This window comes from Chlamydomonas reinhardtii, chromosome 1 (genome assembly GCF_000002595.2).
Source record: "Chlamydomonas reinhardtii strain CC-503 cw92 mt+ chromosome 1, whole genome shotgun sequence".
Lineage (NCBI taxonomy): Eukaryota > Viridiplantae > Chlorophyta > Chlorophyceae > Chlamydomonadales > Chlamydomonadaceae > Chlamydomonas > Chlamydomonas reinhardtii.
Window position 1 is genome coordinate 2,958,339 of NC_057004.1, and position 23,084 is coordinate 2,981,422.

Genomic DNA, 23,084 nt, shown 5'->3' on the forward strand with positions numbered 1-23,084 from the left:
GAAAGCCATCAGAAAAGCGACCTCATCTCGCGAAGACTACAACGTTGAACTGCTTAAATACTCGTTTGCAAGCTGCCACTGAGCAAAGAACTAAGAAGTTGCTGGCTGACGACCGACGCGAACCTGGACGCGAACAATTTTGTGCTTAAGTTCCAGCCGCTGTGCAGTATACTATCAACTCGCTGACGGCTATATGCTATGTTAGCTGATAGTGGGCGGCTTACGGGCACCATGTGCTGCTGCTGTACGCAATCCAAATGTCAGTGTCGCGCATAGGTTCCAGGCGAACGTGGCTTACCTGCATATGCATATATCTGGCATCATCATGTCAGCGGGGTAGCGCAGAGGATCGACGGGGGCTCGGCGGGGGCTTGGCGGTGAGCGATGGGGGCTTGGCGGTGAGCCGTGGGGGCTCGGCAGTGAGCTGGCCTGGCAGCAAAGGCTCGGACGCACCCATCGCCCCCCCTGAACCGGTGAGTGGCAGGCGAGGCTGGGCGTTTATAGCCACCCGTACTGTACCTCACCCAAGAAGTTCAAAGGCGTTGTGGCGAGCTTCCACATCAAATGGACCCGCCTCTATGCTCCCTCGCAGCCTGGGACCCCGGACACGCCACCATGGCCGCCATCGCTACCCCAAACTCCGTCACCACCTCCGTCGCCCCCGCCCATGTTCTGCCCCCGCCTGCCGCCGTACCCGGGGCTCGCCGCCGCCCAGGTCCTCCCCTGTGACGCCGAGTACCCCTTGCCGGACGTGTGCGGGTGCGTGCGCCTGGGTGCCCAGCTGACTGACCACGTGCAACGCAGCGGTTTCCCCTCGTGCCCCACATTCCACATCCCCAACTCACACGCCATTGCCACCTCGGGCCACCCCCACGGCGTACACCACCCCACCACACAGGCTCGGCTTACTCAACGGAACGCGCATCAGCTTCGGCCCCGGGGACGTGCTGGCGATAGAGTACACCAACCTAAACAGCAGCCGGGCCGCCTTGTCCCGGCTGGTGCTGAGCGCGGAGCGACTCACATTCAGCAGCGCTAGGGCCCGGGAGGATTGGGCAGCACCCGCGGCCATAGTGCTGCTGGCGTCGGGTCTGTGCGTGGGGCCGGGCACGGCCGCCCTGTCCACGTGCCTGCACAACCTGTACCATGGTGTGCCGCCGTACCGCGCCTGCCTGGGCTGCTTCGGGCTGGGCATGGTGCGCGAGCTGGGCGTGCCGGCGGAGGCGACTGGCGTGTGGGAGGGCGGGGCGGCGGGCGCGGGTGACACGTCGTACTACCGGTCCCAGCTGGTGAGGCGGCCGCTGGGCGTGCGGGATGGGCCTTGGGGCTTGGGGCTTACTTAGGTGGTCTGACAGGGAGCCGATGGGGCTGATTGGACTTTTCCTTCTTGTCGCAGCAGGTGCCTGGTCCAGTACGTGGTTGATTGCTCAGGGCACAAGCTATCAGTCACAGTCCGCTTGTCTGCCTGCCCTGCCCCGCCCCGCAGCCGCTGGACGCGCCCTCGCTCTTGTACTTTGTAGCCTCAGTCAGCTCACACATTGTGGAAGTGAACTATGCCCGAGTGGCCCGCCTGCTGTACATGCCGGGCACTGCGGCGGCCTTCATGCCGCCATCCGGGCTCTCCTACATCAACGTGACGCGCAGCAACGCGACCGGGAACAGCACGGGCTCAGCCGGCAACGACTACAGCGGTGGTGGTGGTGGTGGTAGTGGCGATGCAGCGGAGGCGCTGGCAGACGGTTTGCATGCCAGCGGTAACACGAGCTCCCCGATGCCAGCATCGGCTGATGTGGTGGCCGTGCCTTCGCCGCAGCAGCCCGTGTCTAAGCTGACGTCGGGTGTTGCACTATCGCGCTGCGGCGGGTCGAAAGGGCTGCTTTGGGCTGCCTTCACAGTAGCGATGTGGCTCGCGTATGCGTGAGGCGGTTGACGAGCACCGGCCAGGATGTGCATGTTGCATGGATGGCTCTATTCGTGCGCCACAGTGCCACCCGCAGTGGCTCAGGTCATCGGCTATGTGTTGGCCGGTTTGGCCTACGGGTTGTCCCTTGTCCTGCGCTGCTGAATTCCCAGTACGAGCAAGAGCAGATGGTGGTGAGAACGCATGAGAAGCAAAGTCCCGAGTGTGATGGTTATCATCCCGGCCCTCGCATCCCGTAAGGCGGGGCAAGAGTCCGTAAGTCCGTTGTCCTGCGCGAACTGCGTGAGCACGCATTGTCCGAGTGCGGCTTGAAGTTAAGGTCTGCAGCCCTGCATCTAGATGGCTGAGATCTCTGGATATCCGTGTGCTGTGCCCATGGCATGTTGGCACTGGGACATTTGGTCCAACCGTTCAAACTGTATTGCATGCCTTCGACGCACAGTACAGATTAACTGTGCAACATGCCAAGGCAGCGCAGACCTGGACCTACGGCATGGACCGAAGTGATGTAAGGCCAATTATATTGACGACCTGGCATGTGACCGTAACTTAACAACCGGTTGGCCGCACGCGCCAGCGCGTGGCCCCCATGGCATGGCCTGCCTTCATACCAACCTTCAGCTCCAAGCCTTCACTCCAACCGCTGACACCTGCTCACCTTGAGCACACCGACACAATAGATAAGCGCGCAAGCACAGCGGCTCACGGCCCGTGTAGCACCCGAGCTTCCTTTGTGCTCGTATGAATGCAATGTAATGTGGAATCATGGCTCGTGTTCAGCTGCTGATGTGCCATTGGTCACCACCAAGGGCCATGCAGGCCGGCGCACCGCGTTCACTCGGCAGCGTCCCATTCCCCCACAGCCACAACGTTTCCACCTAGTGACCCAGTGCTTGCGCTCATCACCTGCAGGACACGACGTTTCCCACCTTCTTGACCAGCCCTTCTCCTCCCCTGGCCCGCGCCCGCAGACGCTCAGCTCAGCTTCTTGCCGGTGGACTCGTCAGCGTTTGTCAAGGTCACGTCTGCCATCACACCCACCGAGCTGGTACCCGACCCCATGCCCGCGGCGGCCGCTGCCGAGGCGCCGTGGCCTTGCGTGTGCGCCATCGGGCTATGGCTGTTGGCAGCAGCGCCGCCACCCGGGCCCAGCGCCTCCGCCACCAGATGCACCATACTGCCGCTGTTGCCGCCGCTGCTGCCCGCAGACAGCCCGGACCGGTGCACCGCCGTAGCCGGCCGCTCCACCGCCGTTGTCACAGCAACCGCGGCGTCGTCCGTGGCTGCTGCTGCGCCGTGGCTGTGGCCTGTGCCAAGTGTCTGTCCCAGCGACTGCATCTGCAGGAGGCCGCCACGGCGGCGCTGCACCCACGCCTCTAGCGCCACCTGCTGCCGGGCGTTGAGCTTCACCTTGGGCCGCACCGACTGCAGCAGCGCCAGGCCCTCCTCCCAGCTGGACACCTGCGGGCGGCAGAGGACAGGGGCAAACACGTCACGTTAACTGCTTGCTCGCTCAGCGCCGCACGAGACCACCACCAGGCCGTTCCCATGCACACCGGCGGCTGCCTCCCTTGCATCCCCCTGCTTCTCCCGCACCGCCTCCCCCGCCCCGCCGCGCCCCGCCGCACCCCGCTGCCGCGCCCCAGTGGCCCACCTGGCCGGCCTCCAGCAGGCAGGCAATGAGCAGCAGCGCCGACCGGCCATGCCCGTGGGCGCAGTGCACGTACACGGACTTGCCCAGCGCGCGCTCCGCAACCGCGAACGCCACCCCGCGCTCAAGCTGCGGCGTGGTGGGCACTGCAAGGCGGCGGCGGGGGCATGTGCGCCGGAGGTGTTAGCCGACCCGTGCAAATCGTGCACGGCAAGACAGTCCCGCATGACCCGACACCGCACATCCACGTGGTGTCGGGGGGCCGACGCGACGGGTTGCCAGATGCGGGTTGGTTAGGGCGGGCAAGGGCCTGCAGCGTGTGGGGCAGCAGGCATTGCTGAGGTGCCGTACCTTGCGTGTCCCAGATGGGCAGGCAGCAGTAGCGATGGCGGTGTGCGGTGCGCGGCAGCTCGCACGTGCAGTCCAGCACGGAGGGGCTGTCGGCAGGCAGCTCGCCTGCGCTCCAGGGCCAGCCCCCGATGTACCTGGCGAGGAATGCAGGAAGAACACGGGGGACAGGGGAGCATGGCAGGGGAGCATGGCAGCGACTGGTCCGGGTTCCGCTCCTGTTTGCTCATCATGGCTGCCGATTGTGGGCCGGAGCCAAACCACCATCACCATAATCACCCAGCACCAACCCCTCCATCGCGCAATGCTGCACCCGCGCCCTTCATGCCCCAGCCGCTCGCTCACCAGCCCGGCAGCACGCGGTTGTAGAGAGGCTCCTTGGACACGAGCCGCTGCACGCCCAGCTTCACACGCAGGCCCACATGGTACGGCAGCAGCAGCAGCCACGACAGCGGGTGAATGGAGCCGCCCAGGTTCTGTGCCGTGTCGCGGGTTGGGGTTTGCGGGTGGCGTGCTTGGGGTTGGTGGAGTGCTGCGTGGATGCAGCCGATGTGGGTCGCCTAGTCCACGGAACGCCACACGGAACGCCCAATCTGTGCCGGCATACCCCCTGTCCCCATTCGGTATGTTATATGCTGGGATTGGTTTAAAGTATTCCACCAACAGTGCGTGGAGCTGCCCCTGCTTGCGACCATCGCGCTGGGAGGGACGCCGTCGACGACTTCAAGCCCTGGCCGCCCGGCGGAGCCATTCAGAACCCCGCGTTCCCCACGTCTGCTTGCACCCACGTTATACATACACACATACCTTGCCCATTAATGGCGTGGACTTGCGTGCCAGCACGTCGCTAGCAGCCGCAGCTACCATGTACCCCACGCCTGAGGAGTACGCGAGGGCCAGCACAAGAAGACCCCGGAAGTCGCGGGCGGCGCCGGGACCGCTGGGCTGCCACTTGCGTGCGACCAGTAGAGTGAGCGCCGCAGCTACCGTGGCGCACGTGAAGACTATGGGGCTAAGGTTCGCCATCCTGCCCGTGCACGTTGCGTGTTGAGAAAAGGGTGTTGCTAGGCGTCCCCAGGCACAGGGGGGGCCGTTTGGCGGGCCCACAGCGTGTGGCGGTCGTTGTGTGCTCAGCTACACCAAACCTCGTGTAGTATTGTTGGGGTAAGTTCTTAGAGGTGGTAAAAGGCTAGGCTCGGAGGCCGAGGTTTTGCATATATGCCCGAACCCCAAAACTCCGTCGACGCGCGTGGCGCCTCTAAGCTAATAAAATATGAAACGTCACGTCAAACAAAGCTGCAATGCGTTGCCAAAACCCGGAGGAAGCGGCGCCGGGCCCAATCGCTCGGCTGCGATCGGTTGTAGGCTGAAAGTGCCCAGCGCGCTCAGGCGCCTCGAAGTACTGTAGTTCAGCATCGCCTAACAAGTACAAGCACACTGCTTCCCCACCGCATCCGTCCGCGGAAAACCCTTTTTCAGCACAAACAACGAGCATAAGCATCACCCGGAACCCAACGCTCTGACGTAGTCAATCGTTCAAGTAGCTATCACTGGCGCAGCCTCGGTCACGCGCAGCGCTCGCGCGGTCACATTGCAGCTTCAGTAAAAATGCAGCCGGCCGGTGACAACTCTGGCTCCAGCTGCGGGCCATGGTGGTCTGCGTGGGTCTCAAATGCACGGGCAGACTCCGCAGCCGGCGTTCCTCCATCTTGTCGGGACTTTATTCATGTCTCGCGGGATTGCCGCTTGGACCGCACCGAGCGAGGCACTTTCTTGCACTGCCACGAGCGGAGGGAGCTCTTCAAGCTGTGCACGGACCGGTGAGCGGGGGGCAAAGCATGGAGGTGCGACAACGATAATCGCTGTCGGTTGGGGTCAGGACGATGACTGGGACCTGGGACGTGCGGGTCCGCCCCCACCCACCCGATCCCTAGCCCCACCCCCCCCACACAAACACACACAGGCGCCGGCGTCCACGTGTTTTGCCCGCTTGACGCGCGCCACTGCCTGTACTACACATGTGTATCCCACTTGTAGGGAACCTGAGAAGGTCTCGACGACCAGCATTGAGACGAGGGAGCCGCTTCTAGACGGCCACACGCTCGTGGCCACGCCCAGCACGCGCTTTGAACTCACCCCGCCCCAGCTGGAGAGCCCGGCCAGCAACTCTGACGGGGCCGACGCCGCCGTGCTGCACCAGCACCAGCAACTCGCACAGCAGCAGCCCCTTCAGCAGCAGGCGGAACGTCCGCCCTCCCCAGGGCGCTTCTCGCACCCGTGGCGCGTGCATGCCGACGATGGCGGTCTTGGGAACCACGCGGGCGCAGGCGCGGGGTGGGCGCGGGCGCGCGCCGAGAGCGGTGACATGTCCAGCACGGCTGCTGCCAGCTCTAGTAGCACCAGCGGCTTCAACAGCAGCGGCAACACCGGCAGCAGCTGCAGCGGCAGCTGTAGCACAAGCGGCGGGGGCCTGCTGCTGACGCCGCAGGTGGGACAGGCCATGGACGATATTTTCCTGTTCGCGGACGAGATGCAGCGTGAGCTGGCGCAGCATGGTGAGCGCGTCTGGCGGGTCGTGACACGGGGCTGACTGACGCGGCCAGCCGTGCCGCAACGCGCGGGATGTGTGCTAGGCCGGGTCGAGTTGTGCCACAACGCGCCGGGATGGGCGTGCAGGACAAACGACCAAACGCGCAACACGTCATGCCGGCACGACGCCCTGCTGACTCTCCGACTCATTGGCCTCCGCTTGTGCACAGGCTTGCAGTTGATGCGGCGAGGGGAGGCAGAGGAGCAGCAGCGCCGCAAGCAGCTGCCCGGCTTCCTGGGCCGCCTTTTTGGGGCGCGAGAGGCGATGGCGCAAGTGTCGGAGGGTGGGTGACGCGAGAGGCAATACCAGGAACATGTTGCCCTTGCTTCATCCCCCCTAGTGGTCTAGCTCTGACTCAAGTCATACTGTGGCGCCTGATGCGTGTGCTGCTTATACGGCGTACACTGAGCGCTATGCTGTGCTTGGCCTGTCGCGTTTTTATGTGCCTGTATGCAGGCCTGGGATGCGGTGGCGTCGGTCCCCTGCGCAGCAGCGACTACGTGCACCAGCCCGCCGCCACCCCTCCTGCCGGCGGTGCCGGGCCCCAGTAATGCTGTGGGCGCCGCGGCGCACTGGACTGCCCGAGGGCTGCTATGCGCGCACTTGCTGTGGGGAACAGGCACTCGTGGCGCGGCGGGGACTGCGCGTCAGCAGGTGCAACGAGTCTAAGGCAGAGTGCGTAGATTACACGGCAGCCGTGGCATATGGACGGATGGTCCAATCGACATTGGTATGGGAAGCGCGCATTCGAGATGCTGGTGCCGCTGCCTGGCCAGTCCAGGCAGTGTGCCTAGGCGCTAAGCACATTCCGCGGGTCAAGCCTGGTCATGCTCGGCTCACGCGGGCGAGGCCTCTCCTCGCTGGAGGGTAGTGTGGCCTTGAGCAAGCGGCAACTCTGTAGTTTGTCAGGGTATGAACGGGAGCCACGTGGGCGTGCGGGCCGCGTAGGCTTCGTACTGGTATCCAAAGAAGCGTCGCAGGTAGTACTCCTCGTATTCGATTCGTTCCCGGAAGAACCTCCACGCCTGTTGCGACGGGGGAACGTGCGGTAAGGAGGCCGTTAGGCAGGGATGCAAAGCGTTGGCGATAGCGGAAATGTGAGTGGGTATTGTTGTTCTGTGCGAGTTGGCCAAAATGACACAGCGTTTCCGCATGAGAAGTATGGCATCTTGGAGGTTGGTTTGACAACTGGCGATAGCAATTTGGAGTCACTGGCGGTCGAGTCTGTTGTGGTGATGTCGTTTTGGCTTCCGCGCCTGTTGGGCTGGGCTAGGTTGCATCCCGCTGAGGTATAAATGGTGCCGGCGGCTCCATGCACCACCCGCACGCGTGGTGGCGTGTTGCACGCGCAAAGCCGCCAGGTTTAGATTGGCGTGCAAGTCAAGGCATATTTCGGGGTATCGCGCCAAGTACAGCCCTCCGGAAGGAACACAGAGGACGTTCCGGGTGGCTGTTGTTATTGATTCCCAAGTGCACACCCACGTGGTTGTGCACGATGACACGTTTGGATCCTTTTGCTTGCAGTTGGCTGACAGACTTGGGTTGTTCGGGTACTGCTGGGCCCTGCCTGTGCCAGGGTGGTGCTGGGCTGCGGCGTGCAGGATTGCTGCACGCACGGTCTGGAGCACTTGCCTGGCCTGCAGATAACGATAAGTTGAGGCCGAGACTGTGCCTCTTGGGCAGTGACGGCGGGGAATAGTTTCTGAGGCCGGAACTCACCACAATTGCAAATGCGACGATGCTGAAGGGATTGCAGAGCAGGACTTGTGTTCCAACGCACCAAATGTACCAGCCGAGGTAGCCCGGGTGCCGGACATACCTGCGAGTGTGTGCGGGCAGGTGCTGCATTGTTTAGATACTTGGGATGGCATTTGGACCGCATCAAGAGACATGATAGAGGCCAGAGCGCTAGGAGGACCGTGTGAGAGCTTGGATAAGGGACAGGGCTGGGCGGTGTGCTGTCTGATGCCACGACGAAGGTATTGCGTGCGACGAATGGGCATAGCGTGGTGCAGGCTGGGCGGCAACATGAGATATTGAACATGAAATATACGGATACTCGGAGAAGTAGCATTTGAGGTGCAACGAGTGGCTAGCTTGAGTAGATAACAACACATGCGGCGCCGACTAGGCAGGGGGCCCACACTGACCTGTAGATGCCATGAGTCACCAGCGCGTGCCGCTCATCTCGCCGCACGCGGATGTTGTGTGTGAAGTTGGACTGGGCAGTCAGCTGCAGAGAAAGAACAGCACGGCGTGCGTAAGGCACCGCTGAGATGGCCGGAACTGGTGCGCTCCATGCATGTAAGCCAGGTTGGAAAGAGCACCGTTTCGCCATGGCAGCATCGGTCTCGGCTCGTCATCGGTATGCTCGATGCCAGGACAGGCTAGGCAGGTTGCTAGCAAGCAGCACGCACACAGTCAAACAGCCGAATAACGGCAAGGCAGGAAGGGTCATGTCAACCCCTGGGCCTTGCGGGTGTGCCATTGCGGCTGAAGGTAAATCTGTCCAAGGCTAGCTGTCTGCAAAGCATGACTCAATCAACTGAGATACGATTGCATGCTTCTGACGCAAAGGGCGTTCTAGGTTGGCGCGGGCCCAGACCCTGTGCATCATCATTACCATGCCGACTTTGCGGATGCCCTCGCCAAGAACGATCAGCACGACGCCTAGCCATGGCAAGTAACCCTGCGGGCACCACGCAACGGCAGGGAGCCTGACGATGCTGTCCGGGCCCTTGAACCAGTATCCAAGTGAGTCAACCATGCATAGTTGTATCCGGCGTGGCAGGACACATGCAGGCAGGACGGGGCGGGAGCTCACCATGCCGCCGGTGCCCACTTTGAGGCCCGGCACGAGCAAAGCCTCCACGCTGTACTCGAGTATGGCGAACCCCATGGCAACAGTGTACGGCCTGCTGAAGAGCCAGGCTGGGGGTGGAAGAACAAAAGCGGGCGCAGGGGAAATTCAGTGGGGGGTAACGCCCCGGGTTACTCGCTGAGCAAATACGCCCTTGTCGCCCACGTTGCCTCGCAACGGCCGATGTCAGTTCCCCAGGTGCTATTTTGGTGCTTACAGTTCCATGAAAGCTCGTGTCGCATATATACTGCCGCAAGCAAAAACTCCGAACAGTGAAAGAGAGACAACGCGCCTAGGAAAGCGATGAAAGGCAGTGGAAGCATTGTTTTAGGTGATTCCTGTTCGGCCTTGTAATAATTGATTCAGACTCAGGGCGTTTGTGCAACTTTAAAAAACTCAAGCTGCCGTGATTGACAGAAGCCTGCCGGGCCCAGAGTACGAAGATACGCAACCAAAAGATGAACTATGAATCGAGAACGGGCTGCAGCCGGCAGGTGGGGCGCCGCGCTGGATCCGGATCGGTCCTTGGGCACGGCGGCGCCATGCGCCACCGCTCAGACGCTCAGCGGGTGCGACAACCTTCGGCCCCAGGTGCACGGGTGCACCCAGGGCCTTGCCCAGTCTCCAGCGCTCTCCGTGCGCTCTGCGCTCTGGCCATGTGGAGACCCTCCGCGGCTCCGCGCGGACCCTCCGCGCCTCCGTGCGAGCTGCCTGGCTAAGAGGCTTTGTCAGCTCTGGCTTCTGGACGCCATCTGACGGGGCGTCAGATCGTCAACTGATGCGCATGCTTTGGTGCGTTGCCCAGCCCAGCTCCGATGGAATTACAGTCCTCAGGCCCACAAAACACACGCATGAGAGCACAACACGAGGGGCGCTAGACCGCTAGTATCCCGATAGCGTCAGCGTGTCTGATAGCGTGCCATCCTAACCTCCCCAAGCCTGGCTGCAGGCCACAACAACGCCTCACCTACGTTGCTGCGATTTCCCACTATCTCGCCACCTATGTGCCCACTGAACCACGCTGACACACGGGTCAAGAAAGTGTATGGACTGTGGCCATCTGCGTCTGCGTGCGCCAGCGCAACCTCTGTGCGACGCCACTCTTGCAAATCGTATTCATAGAGTCAGAGCGTCAACGACACCCCTATTCCATATGCAATGCATCACCTGGGGCATCACCGCTGCGGCTGCTGGCCGAACAGCCCTGGCGCCCCAGCCGGCCCCCCGTACTGCCCGTACGCAGCGAACTGCGCAGCCGCCTGCTGCGCAGCCGCCTGCGGGTCAGGATACCCATACTGCTGTTGCTGCTGCGGCGGCTGCTGCGGCGGCGCAATCCCGGTAGGATAACCCCCATGCTGCGGGAACTGCGGGTGCTGCTGTGCTTGTTGCTGCTGAGCCGGCGGTATCCCCAGCAACGCTTGTTGGTTTTGCCGCTCCTGCTGCCGCTGCAGTGCCGCAAGCGTCTCGTGGTAGTTCTGGTCTGTCAATGATGGGTTGCTGCCGCCCGCAGCCGCTTGGGGCCACGCGCCAGGCTGCTGCTGATAGTGCTGCGGCTGCGCCGCTGACAATGGTTGCTGGTGCGTTTGGTGGTAAGCCACCATGCCGCCCTGCATCTGGTGCGGCTGCTGGTGCAGCTGGTGCGGTTGGTGATGGTGCTGCTGCGGTGGCTGCGGCTGCGGCGGTGGCTGGTAGGAATGCTGAGCCGCCTGCGGCGCTTGCGCCGGAGGAGCTCCCCAGCTGCTCCCTGGCGCGCCTGCCGCAGGGCCCGGCGGCGCACCACCACTAGAGAGGCCGCCGCCGCCCGTTAGGCTTGCAAGGAAATTGCAGGCCTGCAGCTGCTGCTGGCTCGGCTGCAAGGACACTGGCTGCGGCGGCTGGGATGTCGGCGGCTGGTAGTGCACCTGCTGCGGCTGCGGCCAGCCCGGCGGCTGGCTGCTCCACGCGCCGGTAGGCGGGGCGCCGCCGCCACTAGTGCGCGCTGCTGTCGCCGCCGCCATCCCAGCATTCATCGCGTTGCCGTAAGCCCGCGCCGCCATGCCGTACGCTGCGGCGCCTGTGCTTTCCGGCCCAGGGCCGGCTGCCGGTGCTGGCGGTTGCTGCTGGTGCTGCTTCTGCGTGAACTGCTCCAGCGCCCACTTGTAAGCCGCCGCAGCCGCAGCCACCGCTGCGGGCGCCTGCGCTCCAGCTTGCCCGGCAGCATCCGCACCGTAGCCGGGCGCCATGCCGGCTACGGACGCCCCAGATGCGGCCGCGCCGAAGGCTGCAAGCCCCTGGCCTGGCTGCTGAGGCGGCGGCATGCCAAAGGCCGCTGCCGGCATGCCAGCGGCATCCGTGCCGTCGGATGGCTGCCGCGGCCTGCCCGCCGCATCCACCGCCGCCATCTGCGGCGCGTACTGCTTTGCCGCCGCTGCCGCGGCCGCGGCCGCAGCTGCCACCATGGCGCCTTGCAGCGGGCCCATGGAGAAGCGTGACGCCGCGCCCATGGCCGCCGTCATCATGCCCTCGCCCGTCTCGCCTGCAGCAACAGCGCTGCCCACCGCCGACGCCACCTCACCGACGCCGCCGTAGCCGGCCCAGGTGTCGTCGCCCTCCTCGCCGTCATCGCCCTCGCCCGCGCCTTCTGCACCGTAGCCTGGGTACGTGCTGCCGGCCCCGGCCAATCCGCCTGCGTACAACGCGGCAGCCGCCGCCCGCCCCCGGCCGCGGCCACGACCCCGCCCGCGCGGCCGGCCCCCAACGCCAGTTCCCCGGCCCCGGCCACGTGGCCGGCCCCGGCCGCGCGAAACGGGCACGGGCATGTGATAAGCGCCCCAGCCACCACCGCCGTACGCCGCCATGCCGTCATCACCCTCGGGCGGTGCGGCCGGATAATCGCCGGCGCCTGGGTCGCCGGCGACAGCGCCGGGGTGCGGGTACGCGACATGGGCCGACATGGGAGGCCGCCCGCGGCGCCCGCGCCCCCGGCCGCGCCCCCGGCCCGGTGCGCCCGGCGAGCCCGGCAGCAGCGCCAAGTGCGGCGGCGCGCCAGGGTATGGCCCTCCGGCGCCGCTGTACGGCTCGCCCTCCACCGGCTGCCCGTAGGCATCCACCTCCACAGGCCCGGCGGCGCTGTATGGCGCACCGTAGCCCCCTCCGGTGGCGGCGGCCGCCGCAAAACCACGACCTCGCCCCCGCCCGCGGCCGCGGCCTCGGCCGCGGCCTACGAAAATGCCTTGCTCCGCCAGCGCGGCCGCCTTGGCCGCCTGCACCTCCGCGGCGGCGGCCGCCGCGTCGTCCATAGCGGCGTAGATCTTCTCCTCGCTGTCCACGATCTCCTTGCCGGAGGCGACGCGGGCCTCCTCCATGGCTTTGGCGCAGGCGGCGATGAATGCTGGGTCGGCCGCCTCGTGCGCGGACTGCAGCTGGCTCTGGTCGTAGCCAGGCACGCGGATGAGCGGGCGCGCCAGCACGGTGGTGTGCGGGAAGATGACCATGCGGTGCTCGCTGCGCGCCACGCGTGTGGACGGCTCGTCCAGGTCCTGGAACTGCAGCTGGCGCCAGGCGGGTTGCTGCAGCAGATAGCGGGTGGAAGGGAAGGCGGGAAGCGGGGACGCGTGAGTAGGGCAGTACAAATACATGTCCGGCCATTGGCCGTAGGCGTGGTGAATAAGAGCACGAGGGTAGAGGTTGGTATCAGCCGCAAGCTGCCGTCCTGGTGGTATCTCACCGCGTCGGCCGTGGCGGGCAGAACGATGGCGCGCACGCCCAGCCCCAGCAGCTTGTGGCGCATCGCGTCCACCAGCGCGCGCAGGTGGCCCTGGCGGCGGCAGTCGTAGCGGGTGGCCACCAGCGGCATCTCCGCCATACTGCTGCCCAGCACGCGGAACAGCGCCGCCAGCACCGGCTTGCCGCGCGCCTCCTTGTCCGGGCCCCTGCGAGGTGCGCAGCGCAGTTGTAGCATCGTGGGGCGTGGCTTCATCCAGGCACGTTGCGCAGTCCCGCCTCGTACCACAACCCCGTCTCCCTGCCTACCCGTGCTGCCTACCCCACATCCGTCAACGAACGAACAGCATCGCCGTCAGCCGCCGTCACTACGGTATCCACTTCCCAGTCCGCACCTGTACCGCAGCAGGATGGAGTACATTCCCTGGAAGTCGTAGTCGCCCGCCGTCTCGGCGTTGACCATGGCCGGCAGCAGGTCGGAGCCGCTGCCGGTGTCGATGATGGGGTCGAACGACTCCTGCAAGGCGGTATAGCATGTAGTCAAGGCAGCAATGTCAGCGGCAAAGAAGAACAACGTAAGGGCGGCAGGAAACCCTGCCAAATGCGTGTGCAGGCCTCGGCTTGCACGACTGCCAAGGCACCGCACTCTTTCCAACACGCATGCAGCGCCCAGCGCCATCACACACGCACCTGAAGGATGTTGAGCACAGTGGACAGCGCGTGCCAGGTCTGCTGCCGGCCATTCTTGCCGCGCAGGATCTGCCAGCGGTAGGCGGGGTTGCCAGGCATGAGCACCTCGCCCGCCGCCACGTCCTCGCCCAGCGCATCGCGAATGCGCACGCACTCGTCGCTGCAGAACCATTCGCCCTCCGGCACCGCCTGTAAACGGACGCACCCAGGAAAATGTCAAATGGTCAAGCATCACCGCGTGTCGGATCGGAGTTGGGGCCTTCAAGGGTGCCTTACGTCCCGACGGACCCTCGCCTCACCACTTTACTGCACCTTCCGCACACCCCATGCACACCTGCATGTCCACCATCTTGTGCTGACGCAGGCAGCCGATGTGGTACTCCTTCTCGCACTGGTCGCAGATAAGCACGGTCTTGTCGCTGAAGCCCTCCCGGTCAAAGTCCGGCTCGTGGCACAGCACGCAGCTGCTCGCCAAATCATCAGCCACAGCATCGTTGCTGCGGCAACGCGTCCGCAAGTAAGCTTGTGCACATCAAGGGACACTGCCGCAGCCGGGGCGGGTCGGCCCGCTACCCGGCGCTACAACTCCTACAAGACGTGCACGTGGTGACCCGCACAGCCCGGGGACATGCCCAGCCAGGGAGCGTCGCAAAACAGAGTCAACGTAAGAGCAGTATATAGCCCGACTGGGCCGGACTTACGCAGCGTCATCCACCAGCTCGACCATCTCCACGTCGTCGTCGTCCTCGCCGGCCTCACCGCCGTCGTGGTGGTGTTGGTGATCATCGTGATGCACTGCCGCTGCGGCGTGAGCTGCGGCCGCGACCGCGGCGGCGGCGGCCGCCAGGGCACCGCCAGCGCCCTTGGCGCGCGGCTGTGGCGGGGAGGCGTGGCCTGCCTGGCTGGCGGCAATGGGCATGAGGCGCTCGGCGATACGCTTCAGCGTCATGCCGTCATCGGTGAGGATGGCCTCATACGGGTTGCGCCGGTGCTTGTGGCCTGCGACGAAGTACGGGGCGAAGCCATGTGGTGCAGGACAGGTGGGGCAGAGCAGTGCCGGCGATGCATCCTGTCGCCCTGCAGAACCGGTGTGTTATCTACCCCAGCCCGCAAGCACCAAACGCGCACCTGCATGCGCCTCGAAGGCGGAGGCGCTGATGATGGTGTCGCAGTGGCCGCACAGGATGCCGCTGGTCGCGGCGCCACACGCCTGCAGCTGAACCACGCCGCGCAGGAGCCGCTTGCCCTGCAGCGTGTACCACACGATGTCGTCGTGCTGCGGGGGGCGGGGAGGCGAGGGTTGGGTTGAGTCAGAGAGAATAAGACACGTATTGGAGCCACAGCTATACAGCATGCACTTCGCCACACAGCAGGGTCTACGGGACGCGAAAACGGTCCCAGCTCTCACCTTGAGGCCGCCTGGCAGGCCGTCGAACAGCGTCCGGCCGCACACCTGCCGCCGCGCCGAGGCGTTGCTGCGAGCCGCGGACGCGCGCATGGTTACCGGCAGCGTCATCTGTATACGGCCGCCGCCACCTGCGGGCCCCGGCGCAGCACCCGCAGGGGCGCCAGCCGGCCGGGGCACGGGCGACGGCATTGGCGGCGGCGCCATGCTAAAATGCGTCCGCGGCGGCGGCGCGACGGCGGCCTTCGGCCGCTTGCGCCGCCGGGCGCCCTCATAGTCCTCGTCGTCCTCGTCCACCGCCTCCTCCTCCTCGTCCTCATCGTCGTCATCCTCCTCATCCTCCTCACCGTACTCCTCCCCATACTCCTCCTCGCCCCAGCCCTCGGCGATGGCGATGGCGCGTGCGAGCGCCGCGTCCTCCTGCTCGCGCTTGGCCTTCTCCTTGGCTGCGTCTACGTCGGCAGGAGCAGCAGATGTGGCGGCCGCGTCCCCTGGCTGCGTGGGCACCTGCGCGGCGGTTCCAGAAGTCCCGGCCGCGGCCACCTCGCCTCCGGCGGCAGCGGTATCAGTTGGTGCTGCTGTCACAGCGCCACCTGGCGCCGTGGCGGGTGGGTGCGCGGCTGCGCCTTCGGCAGGCGCTGTCGCAGCCGCTTCGGCGGCACCCTCAGCTGCAGGCACACGCTCTGCCGCCGGCGCGGCGCCGTCCTGAGGCGCGGATGCGGCGGCAGCATCCGAGCTCGGAACCGCCGTCTCAGCTGTGGATGCGCCAGTCCCACCGGCTGCGCCGTCCAGTCGCGGGGACAGTGGCGAACCCACCAGGCCACCCAAGGCGCCGCCGGCGCCGCTGCTGAACGTGGGCTTGGGGATGGTGCCGTCGCCGCCCTTTGCCATTGCCATGCGCGCCTTGGAGAAGTACATCTCCGCGATCTCAGCCTGCGTCATGTTCATGACGTTGCGCCCGCGGCCCCGACCGCGCCCGCGGCCACCGCCGATTGCAACACCGGGGCCCGGCGGCCTGCCGCCGCGCCCGCGCCCGCGCCCTAGCCGCTCGGGTGCGGGGCCGGCGGCGGTAGCTGTCGCTGCAGCGTCTTGGTCTAAGTAGGTGGGGTTGGGGCGCTTCATGCGCTTGCCGCGGCCCACCTGGCGGCAATGGGGGCACTGCCAGTCGCAGGTGGCCGCCACAGAAATGGCAGCGTCGGTGGCAACGGCAGCTGTGTCTGCAGCAGCGGCGACAGCAGGCGCGTCAGCGGACGCGTCAGCGGCCGGCGCAGCTGAAGCTTCCGCGGCAACAGCAGCAGGCGCATCGGCCGGGGCCGGGGCCGGGGCTGCGGCGTCGACGGAAGGAGCGTCTGCAGCTTGTGCGGTTGGCTCGCCCGCCTCCACCATGACTGCGTCGGCTGCCTGTGCCGCGTCTGCCACTGGGGCGGCGTCAGCCGCGGGCGCTGCCGCGGGCGCTGCCGCGGCGGGCTGGGTGCTAGGGGCAGCGCCCTCGGGTGCCTGCTCAGGCGCCGCCGCGGGCTGTGGAGCGGGCGCGTCCACAGCGGGCGCTGCGGCCGGAGCTGCAGCCGTGGCTGGCTTCGGTGGCGGCAAGCCGAAAGGCGCCGCGCAGGAGGTGTGGCAGTGGCCCTGGCACTTGGAGCAGGAAAGGACCTGCAGCACGCAACATAGGTGAGGAGCATACAAGAATATTAGCAACATGCTTCACCATAGATACCGCAACAATAGCTTAAGTTTTCAAGCCTTGCCCAGGAGGTTTCAATCCAAGCCGTGTCCAAACGCAGTGATACAAGGAGGCAGGCACTGGCACTCACGGTCGCGTTGACGGGCGCTGCCGCCAGCTCCTTGTAGTTTTCTGGCAGCGCCCGCAAGCACACCGTGCAAGTGCCCGCCGGCACGGGCGCGTGGCGGTCCCATCCCGCTACGCCCGCGGTAGCCACGGCCGCGGCCCCCTGCGCGGCAGCGGCGCGCTGGCGGGCTGTGCCGCCGGTGGGCGCCGTCCGCTCCACTTGCTCCTCGAAGTCGTCCAGGTCATCCTCAGTCTCCGTCTCGGTCTCCACGTCGGACTCCGTCTCGGTGCTGGAGCCGGCGGCGCGAAGCCTGCCGGGCTTGCGGCCTGCCGGGCTGCCGCCTGTGCCGCGTGGGCGCGAGCTGACTAGGGCAGCTGTGCCGCCCTCACCTTCAGCGCCGCCGGCTGCCGCGGCAGCGGCAGCAGACTTGCGGGGCTTGCCGCCGCCGCTGCGCTTCTTCCCCTCGCCCGTGCCCAGCGCGGACTCGCCCAGCGCAGCCTTTACGGCGGCGCCGCTGATGCGGCCCTGGCCGGTGCCGGCGGCGATGTGGCCCAGGCCCAGGCAGCGGCAGGTCATGAGCGCCAGGTCTCGCAGGTTGAGGCCCAGCTCGATGACCCATGTGTGGTCTGCCGGCTTCTTGTGCGTGCCGCCGCAGTGCACCTCGAACTCGGTCAGCGAGTGCGTCCTCTCCTCCTTGCAGGCCTCGCAGGTGCAGGCCAGCGTGCCCTTGTCCGTCACGATGCCGCTGAAGATGGGCCGGTAGGTGCCCTCACGACCGTCGCGCTGCAAGGAAACGGCGGGCAGCGAGGACGGCGGAAAGTTGCAGGTCGTCAAGATTCAGCACTGCTGCAATCACTATGAGTCGGCTCTCGTCGCAACGGCAGCCGTACGCCCACAGAGCCAAAATGGCCACCGGTGCCGCACCGCCGCCCTTTGACCCGCAAACACAACCAGCCTACCTTGCGGTACTCGAGCTTGCGCCCCCACATGCCCGAGCAGCGCAGCAGCGCCTTGGCGTCGCGCGGCGGCGCCTCCTTGGCCGCGAACACCTTGTGCGCCAGTGTGCGGATGAAGTCCACATGTTCGTCCGTCAGCTTGATGGGCCAGTCCAGCCAGTCAGGGTCCTCCTTGAAGCCCGGTGGACCAGGCGGCGGCGGTGGCCGCGGCGGTTTGGGCGCAGTTGCGTCGCCGGCGTCGTCGTCCTTAGACGCTGCAGCATCAGCGGCCGGCTCGTCTGCGGCCTCGGCCTTGACGCCGGCCACTGCCTCGTTATCACCACCCGCCAGTTTGGCGGACATGGCGGCAGCATCAGCTGCCGGCTCTGCCGTACCGGCCGCAGTAGCGTCCGCTCCCGCCGGCTTCGGTGCTGCGTCTGCGGGTGTCGGCTTGAGCAGCTTGCTGCGCCGTGGCAGGCGGGTGCTGCGTTCGCCAGCCTTGGCAGAAGCAGCGGCTGCGTCCTTGCTGCCAGCGGCCTCGCCGCCATGCTCTTCTTTGCTGCTTCCTGCGGCAGCCGCAGCGTCCTTCCCACCAGCGCCTTCGCTACCCACCGCCGGTGCCTCCGCGTTGACCTCCGCATCCTTCATCTCCGCATCCTCCGTTGCCTCTGCCGTCTTCACGCCCTCGCCAGGTGACGTAGCCTCCTTGTTGCTGCCCGCAGCGGCAGCATTGTCCTTGGACGCTGCCGAGGCCGAAGCTGTCTTCCGGGATGGAGTTCGGGCGGCCGGCTTCTTAGCATCAGCCGCCGCCGCACCCCGCTTGCCTTTGCCGCTGGCCGCTTGCTTCTCCGACGCTGCGGCGGTGGAGGCAGCCGGCTTGCCACCGTCCGTTGCCTGCGAGTCCGCTGCTGCCGCTGTCGACGGACCCGCTACAGCCTCCTCCTTCTCCTCCTTAGGTTCCACCACCTCCTCCTGGCCGTGCCCTTTGCCCTTCTTCCCGCTTGCAGCTGCCGCCTTCCGCTTGCCCTGCGGCTTGGGCTCCCCTGGCTCCGGCTTCACCTCCTCAGCCTCAGACGTCGTAGCGGCAGCGGTCTCGGCATCGGCAGCGCCATCCTTCTTTTTCGCTTGCTGCGCGCCCTTGCCCTTGGCTCCGCCTGCACGCTTTGCGTCAGCTGCCCCACTATACTGCGGCTCTGCTGCTTCCGCCTTGACTCCCGCTGCCTCGCCCTTGCCAGCTTTGGCCGTTGCCTTGCCGTTCTTGTCGCCCGCTGCTTCGCCGCTGGCAGCCTCCGCAGCCCCCGCCTTCTTAGCTACTGCTTTGCCCTTCTTGCCCCCTGCGGCATCATCCTTTTTCGCAGCTACTGCGGTGGCCTGAGCAGCGTCAGCTGCCTTGTCCTCGTCAGCGTCGTTCTCCGCTGCTTTGGCTGTAGTCTTGCCCTTGGGGGCGGGCTGCTTGCTGGTGGCGCCCGCGTCCTCTGCCGTAGTCTTGCCTTTCGACTTGGCTGCGGACTTCGGTGCCGTGGACTCAGGCTTTGCGTCAGCATCGGCTACTGCCGCAGCGGCAGCGGCGCTGCGTGGAGGCCGTCGGCTGCTGCCCGCAGCAGCCGCAGCTGCTGCTTTTGGTTGCGCCTTGGAAGCCTCGGCAGCCCGCGGTGTCCCAGCCTCTTGCTTGGCGCGCTTGGCGGCCGGCGGCCCACCACCACCGCCAGCCCGTGCGGCAACTCCGCCGGGCGCGGCAGCAGCGACGGCGCCGCTCCGCCGCTTTGCACCAGTCAGCCCCGATGCTGACGCCTCGGTGGCCCACAGGTCGTACATGACCGCCCCAACGGCTGCGTCTTGACTTGGCCCAAGTAGCCCCAGGGTGAAGGCCGAGCCAGCGCCGCCGGCCGGTGCGCTCTGCGCCTTGTGCTCAGCAAGCGGCTCTGGTTGCGCTTCTGGGTCTGCGGTAGCGGCTGCTGCTGTTACATCTGCGGCCGCGCCCGCCTCCGCTGACTGGCCTGCCTCCTGGTCCACGCCCCCATCTGCCGCTGCCGCATGCGACTTAGCCGCGGCGGCCTTGCTGGCAGGGTCAGCAGCTGCTGCAGCCACAACAGCACCGCTCGGATCTGCTGTGACCTCCTCGCTGTCTGCTGGAACCTCAGCTGCGGCTGGTGCAGCTTCCGCAGCAACAGGTCCGCCCTCAGCAGACGGCGCATTCGCGTCGACCCCATTCCCGGCCGCAGCGGGTGCTTGCTCCGAGTCCATGGACTCAGCATCTCCGCACGCCGCTGCAGCGCCGGCTGCATCTGGCTGCTGCCGTGGTGGTTGCTTTGGTGGCACGGCCTGGGCTGTTGCTTCGGCTGGTGTAGCTGCATCAGCGCTCGGGGCCGCCTGCTCGCTTGCCTGCTGTTGCGGAGGGTCATGCCGAACACCAGCGGCCGATAGCCCGTCACAGGACATGGCCTCCGGCTCAACTTGTGCTGAGCTGGGATTGGAAGGTGGCCGAGCTGGCTGCCGCGTGCGAGCTTCATCCACCTCCATCGCGTCAGATGCAGCTGCTGTCTTCGTTACTTGTGCCTCCGCAGCGTGTGCCGTGGAGTCGTGGAGTGCTGTACTAAGGTCATCTCCTCGTTGGTCGTTGGCCGCTCCCGGCTCAGCGGCGTCTGCCTCGCGGGCGCCGCATGGGGACGCTGCCGGCGGAGGCGCCTCCGTCATGCCAGCTGAAGGCGCGTCGCCCGTCACAAGCGCTGCATCCAGCCGGCCCGCGTCGTGGTCCTGTGGGCGCGCCGCGGACGGTCTTATGTCAATGGCCTATGCAACTTGTAAGTTAATTATGCATAAATGAAACGGACTGCAACGGACCGCGTCCTCGCTCGGGCCAACAAAGCCCACGAACACACGTCGCCGGTGCGCCATAACCTAGACTGGACTTTCGCCTCAAGCGCTATATCCCCGGTACGCTCATATCGTCATACTGTTCACGATTATGCTAGCGTAACGGCATGGCCGCGTGCGTGTGTCAAGTCGGCGCCCAACCCACAACCGCCGTCGGCAACGGAACCAGACCAGGCGGGCGGGCATCCGCACGCACAACGGAGCCGTAGGCCGCGGACGTTGGGAGCACGGCATTGCAGAACTTGCAACATCGTTACACGGCTTGGGTGCCTGGATGCGTGGCACGTACACACCTTCGCGAGCTCAGGCGCCTGGCCGTCGGCGTTGTCGGCCATACCAGCGCGGCCCACGCCCTCGGCGCCGTCCATGTCGAGTGGTTAGCGCCCTAGCTGGCCAACCGGCCGCATCATATCGCGTAATCCCAGGTCAGAGAACACCGGCGATGCACTTCGCTGAAGCCGTCGGTGCCAGCACCGTGCAGGTCCTACAGGTAGCATGTAAGCAGGAAAACGACATAAATTGTAACGGGACCGGAAGGCACAACGGTGCGGGGCAATCAGCGCAGGTTGGCGCTGGCGCCAAGTCGCAACCGAGAACAGGTTGACTTGCGCGGGACCGACCTCTCTTGCACGCATATCCAGTCAACGTAATTTTCAGTTACTGTCGCGCAACAGGAAAGCGACACCAGCCCTCGATAAGGCCACGAGCCGTTCTCCCACGGTGACCATCGCCAACTCGCCCAGGCCGGCCCCTGGTGCTCACCTAGCAGCAGCAGCTCGTCGTGCTAATCTGGATACACGAAACGAAGCCCGGCAGCAATACCTGCGAGCCTAGCACAGGCTAACCTCGTTTTCAGGGGCTCAGCCGGCCAAATGCTGTCTAGATTAAATCCTACACACTCAAATTGTCTCTTATATGATAGAAGCTGATGTAGAGACCAAGAAAGACGCTGCAGTGGACAAAAGGTGCTCGAACTGCGGTGCCTCGCGCACAGTTGTGATGTCAGTTCAAGCTGCGGTAATGTCTAATATGTATGCCAGGTTTGCACGGCTTCGCACTAAACTCGCTGGCGCTCGCGACCATGGTGCTCGGGCGGGGGTCCCGATGGCATCGGCTGGGAGAAGCGTGGGCGCTTACACTACAAATATTACATCATACATCGCATCAGTTAGTTGTCCGGGTTCCGGGAGAGCCCCGCGCGCCCAGTCTTCGGGTCCGGTGGTTGCGAGGGCGTGCCCGCACCGTGCCGAGGCCGCCTGCTCACACCCACATCAGCACCTGTCATGCTGCAAAGAAGCGACATGTCTACTTGATGTGTGTCATGGCGCACGCGGTCCTCTGTGTGGCGCGGCTGGTTCTGTTGCGGTCGTTGGCTGTACGGTGTAGGTGTCGCGACCTATCGGCGGTCGCTCTGATTGCGCTGTACGCATTTGGACCACTGCCTGGCTCCCATTGCCCTGTGCTGGATTCACCACTACGCATGACAAGGTGGCGTCTGGTGGTACCGGGCGCGAACATATCTATCTCGCGACCTGCACGCTGCAGCGTTACTGATTGCGGTACCGCAAACGCAATAACAATCAGAGTTCCGCACACAGAGGTTACGTAGAACGACCTTGGAGTTTGGACTGGGAGTTGGCGACTGCCGGGTCCGCATGCATAGCCACATAGCGGGCAGCGACGGGCCACGCTGGCGCTTCGCCCCAATCGCCCTGACCCTGGCAACTGCGCCACCATCGCTAACATCGCCCTGAGCCCGGCCACTGAATGGGAAGCATAGATTCCCTGCCCATCCGCAAGATGTGGTTTCAGGCAAAGCACGTTCCCAAATAGCCCTCAGCCTGGCACACCGGCACGCCTCCCATGCGTTTGCCAGTCTTGTACGTTGCCGTTAGGATTTGGGAACGCGTCTGCAAACTTGTTGGGTCTGTCCGTGTGTCGATGGGTGTCAATCCTCCCATGCGTGTGCGGTGGAACAGGGTAAGGGGCAGGGTGGCAAAGTCCCGTCCAGTCCGCGAAGTCCCATTCCTCCCATGCGTGTGTGTGAGGGGTTAGGCGAGGAAGGCAGGCCGCAGGAGTACGGCAAGCAGGACAAGCATGCGTGTGTGTCAGGCAATGGCAAGCTGGCCCCTGCGCGTCCATGTTCACCCGCCCCTGCCGCGCGCTCATGCCTAGATGTCGCAACTTGATTGTTGAGTGTTAGGGTCTGGCAATGCGCTGCACTCTACGGGAATACGCCAACCTGCGTCCCATCGCGCCCCAGCCTGCGCCTGCGCCCATGCTCAGGCGGTCCGCCTCTGCGTTTCCGCTGCACCTCACAA

At 65.4% G+C, this 23,084-nt stretch overlaps 5 protein-coding genes across 5 annotated transcripts; 2 read left to right on the top strand and 3 right to left on the bottom strand.

Moving 5' to 3' along the window:
• The first annotated feature begins 38 nt into the window (after positions 1 to 38).
• CHLRE_01g018075v5 (uncharacterized protein) lies at positions 39 to 1,960 on the top strand. Its single transcript, XM_043058428.1, has 4 exons — positions 39 to 473; positions 593 to 759; positions 899 to 1,289; positions 1,487 to 1,960. The coding sequence occupies exons 2-4, from the start codon at positions 668 to 670 to the stop codon at positions 1,919 to 1,921; spliced, it is 918 nt and encodes a 305-aa protein (XP_042928342.1). The 5' UTR covers positions 39 to 473; positions 593 to 667; the 3' UTR covers positions 1,922 to 1,960.
• Positions 1,961 to 1,962: 2 nt separating this feature from the next.
• CHLRE_01g018100v5 (uncharacterized protein) lies at positions 1,963 to 5,188 on the bottom strand. The gene is made up of 5 exons (XM_001689882.2): positions 4,728 to 5,188; positions 4,266 to 4,396; positions 3,924 to 4,057; positions 3,576 to 3,718; positions 1,963 to 3,382 (listed from the first exon to the last, which is right to left on the bottom strand). Exons 1-5 carry the CDS (start codon positions 4,944 to 4,946, stop codon positions 2,897 to 2,899), a joined length of 1,113 nt encoding a protein of 370 aa, XP_001689934.2. The 5' UTR covers positions 4,947 to 5,188; the 3' UTR covers positions 1,963 to 2,896.
• A 139-nt stretch (positions 5,189 to 5,327) lies between these two features.
• On the top strand, positions 5,328 to 8,830 carry CHLRE_01g018150v5 (uncharacterized protein). Its single transcript, XM_043058429.1, has 4 exons — positions 5,328 to 5,740; positions 5,958 to 6,475; positions 6,680 to 6,793; positions 6,967 to 8,830. The coding sequence occupies exons 1-4, from the start codon at positions 5,529 to 5,531 to the stop codon at positions 7,059 to 7,061; spliced, it is 939 nt and encodes a 312-aa protein (XP_042928343.1). The 5' UTR covers positions 5,328 to 5,528; the 3' UTR covers positions 7,062 to 8,830.
• Positions 8,831 to 8,832: 2 nt separating this feature from the next.
• Positions 8,833 to 9,808, bottom strand: CHLRE_01g018184v5 (uncharacterized protein). Its single transcript, XM_043058430.1, has 4 exons — positions 9,588 to 9,808; positions 9,335 to 9,441; positions 9,134 to 9,199; positions 8,833 to 9,055 (listed from the first exon to the last, which is right to left on the bottom strand). Exons 1-4 carry the CDS (start codon positions 9,610 to 9,612, stop codon positions 9,026 to 9,028), a joined length of 228 nt encoding a protein of 75 aa, XP_042928344.1. The 5' UTR covers positions 9,613 to 9,808; the 3' UTR covers positions 8,833 to 9,025.
• Positions 9,809 to 10,179: 371 nt separating this feature from the next.
• On the bottom strand, positions 10,180 to 21,788 carry CHLRE_01g018200v5 (uncharacterized protein). The gene is made up of 12 exons (XM_043058431.1): positions 21,526 to 21,788; positions 21,057 to 21,247; positions 17,914 to 20,643; positions 16,979 to 17,737; positions 15,171 to 16,817; positions 14,891 to 15,038; positions 14,464 to 14,761; positions 14,097 to 14,226; positions 13,763 to 13,951; positions 13,468 to 13,589; positions 13,077 to 13,281; positions 10,180 to 12,918 (listed from the first exon to the last, which is right to left on the bottom strand). The coding sequence occupies exons 2-12, from the start codon at positions 21,129 to 21,131 to the stop codon at positions 10,546 to 10,548; spliced, it is 8,676 nt and encodes a 2,891-aa protein (XP_042928345.1). The 5' UTR covers positions 21,132 to 21,247; positions 21,526 to 21,788; the 3' UTR covers positions 10,180 to 10,545.
• Positions 21,789 to 23,084: the final 1,296 nt, after the last annotated feature.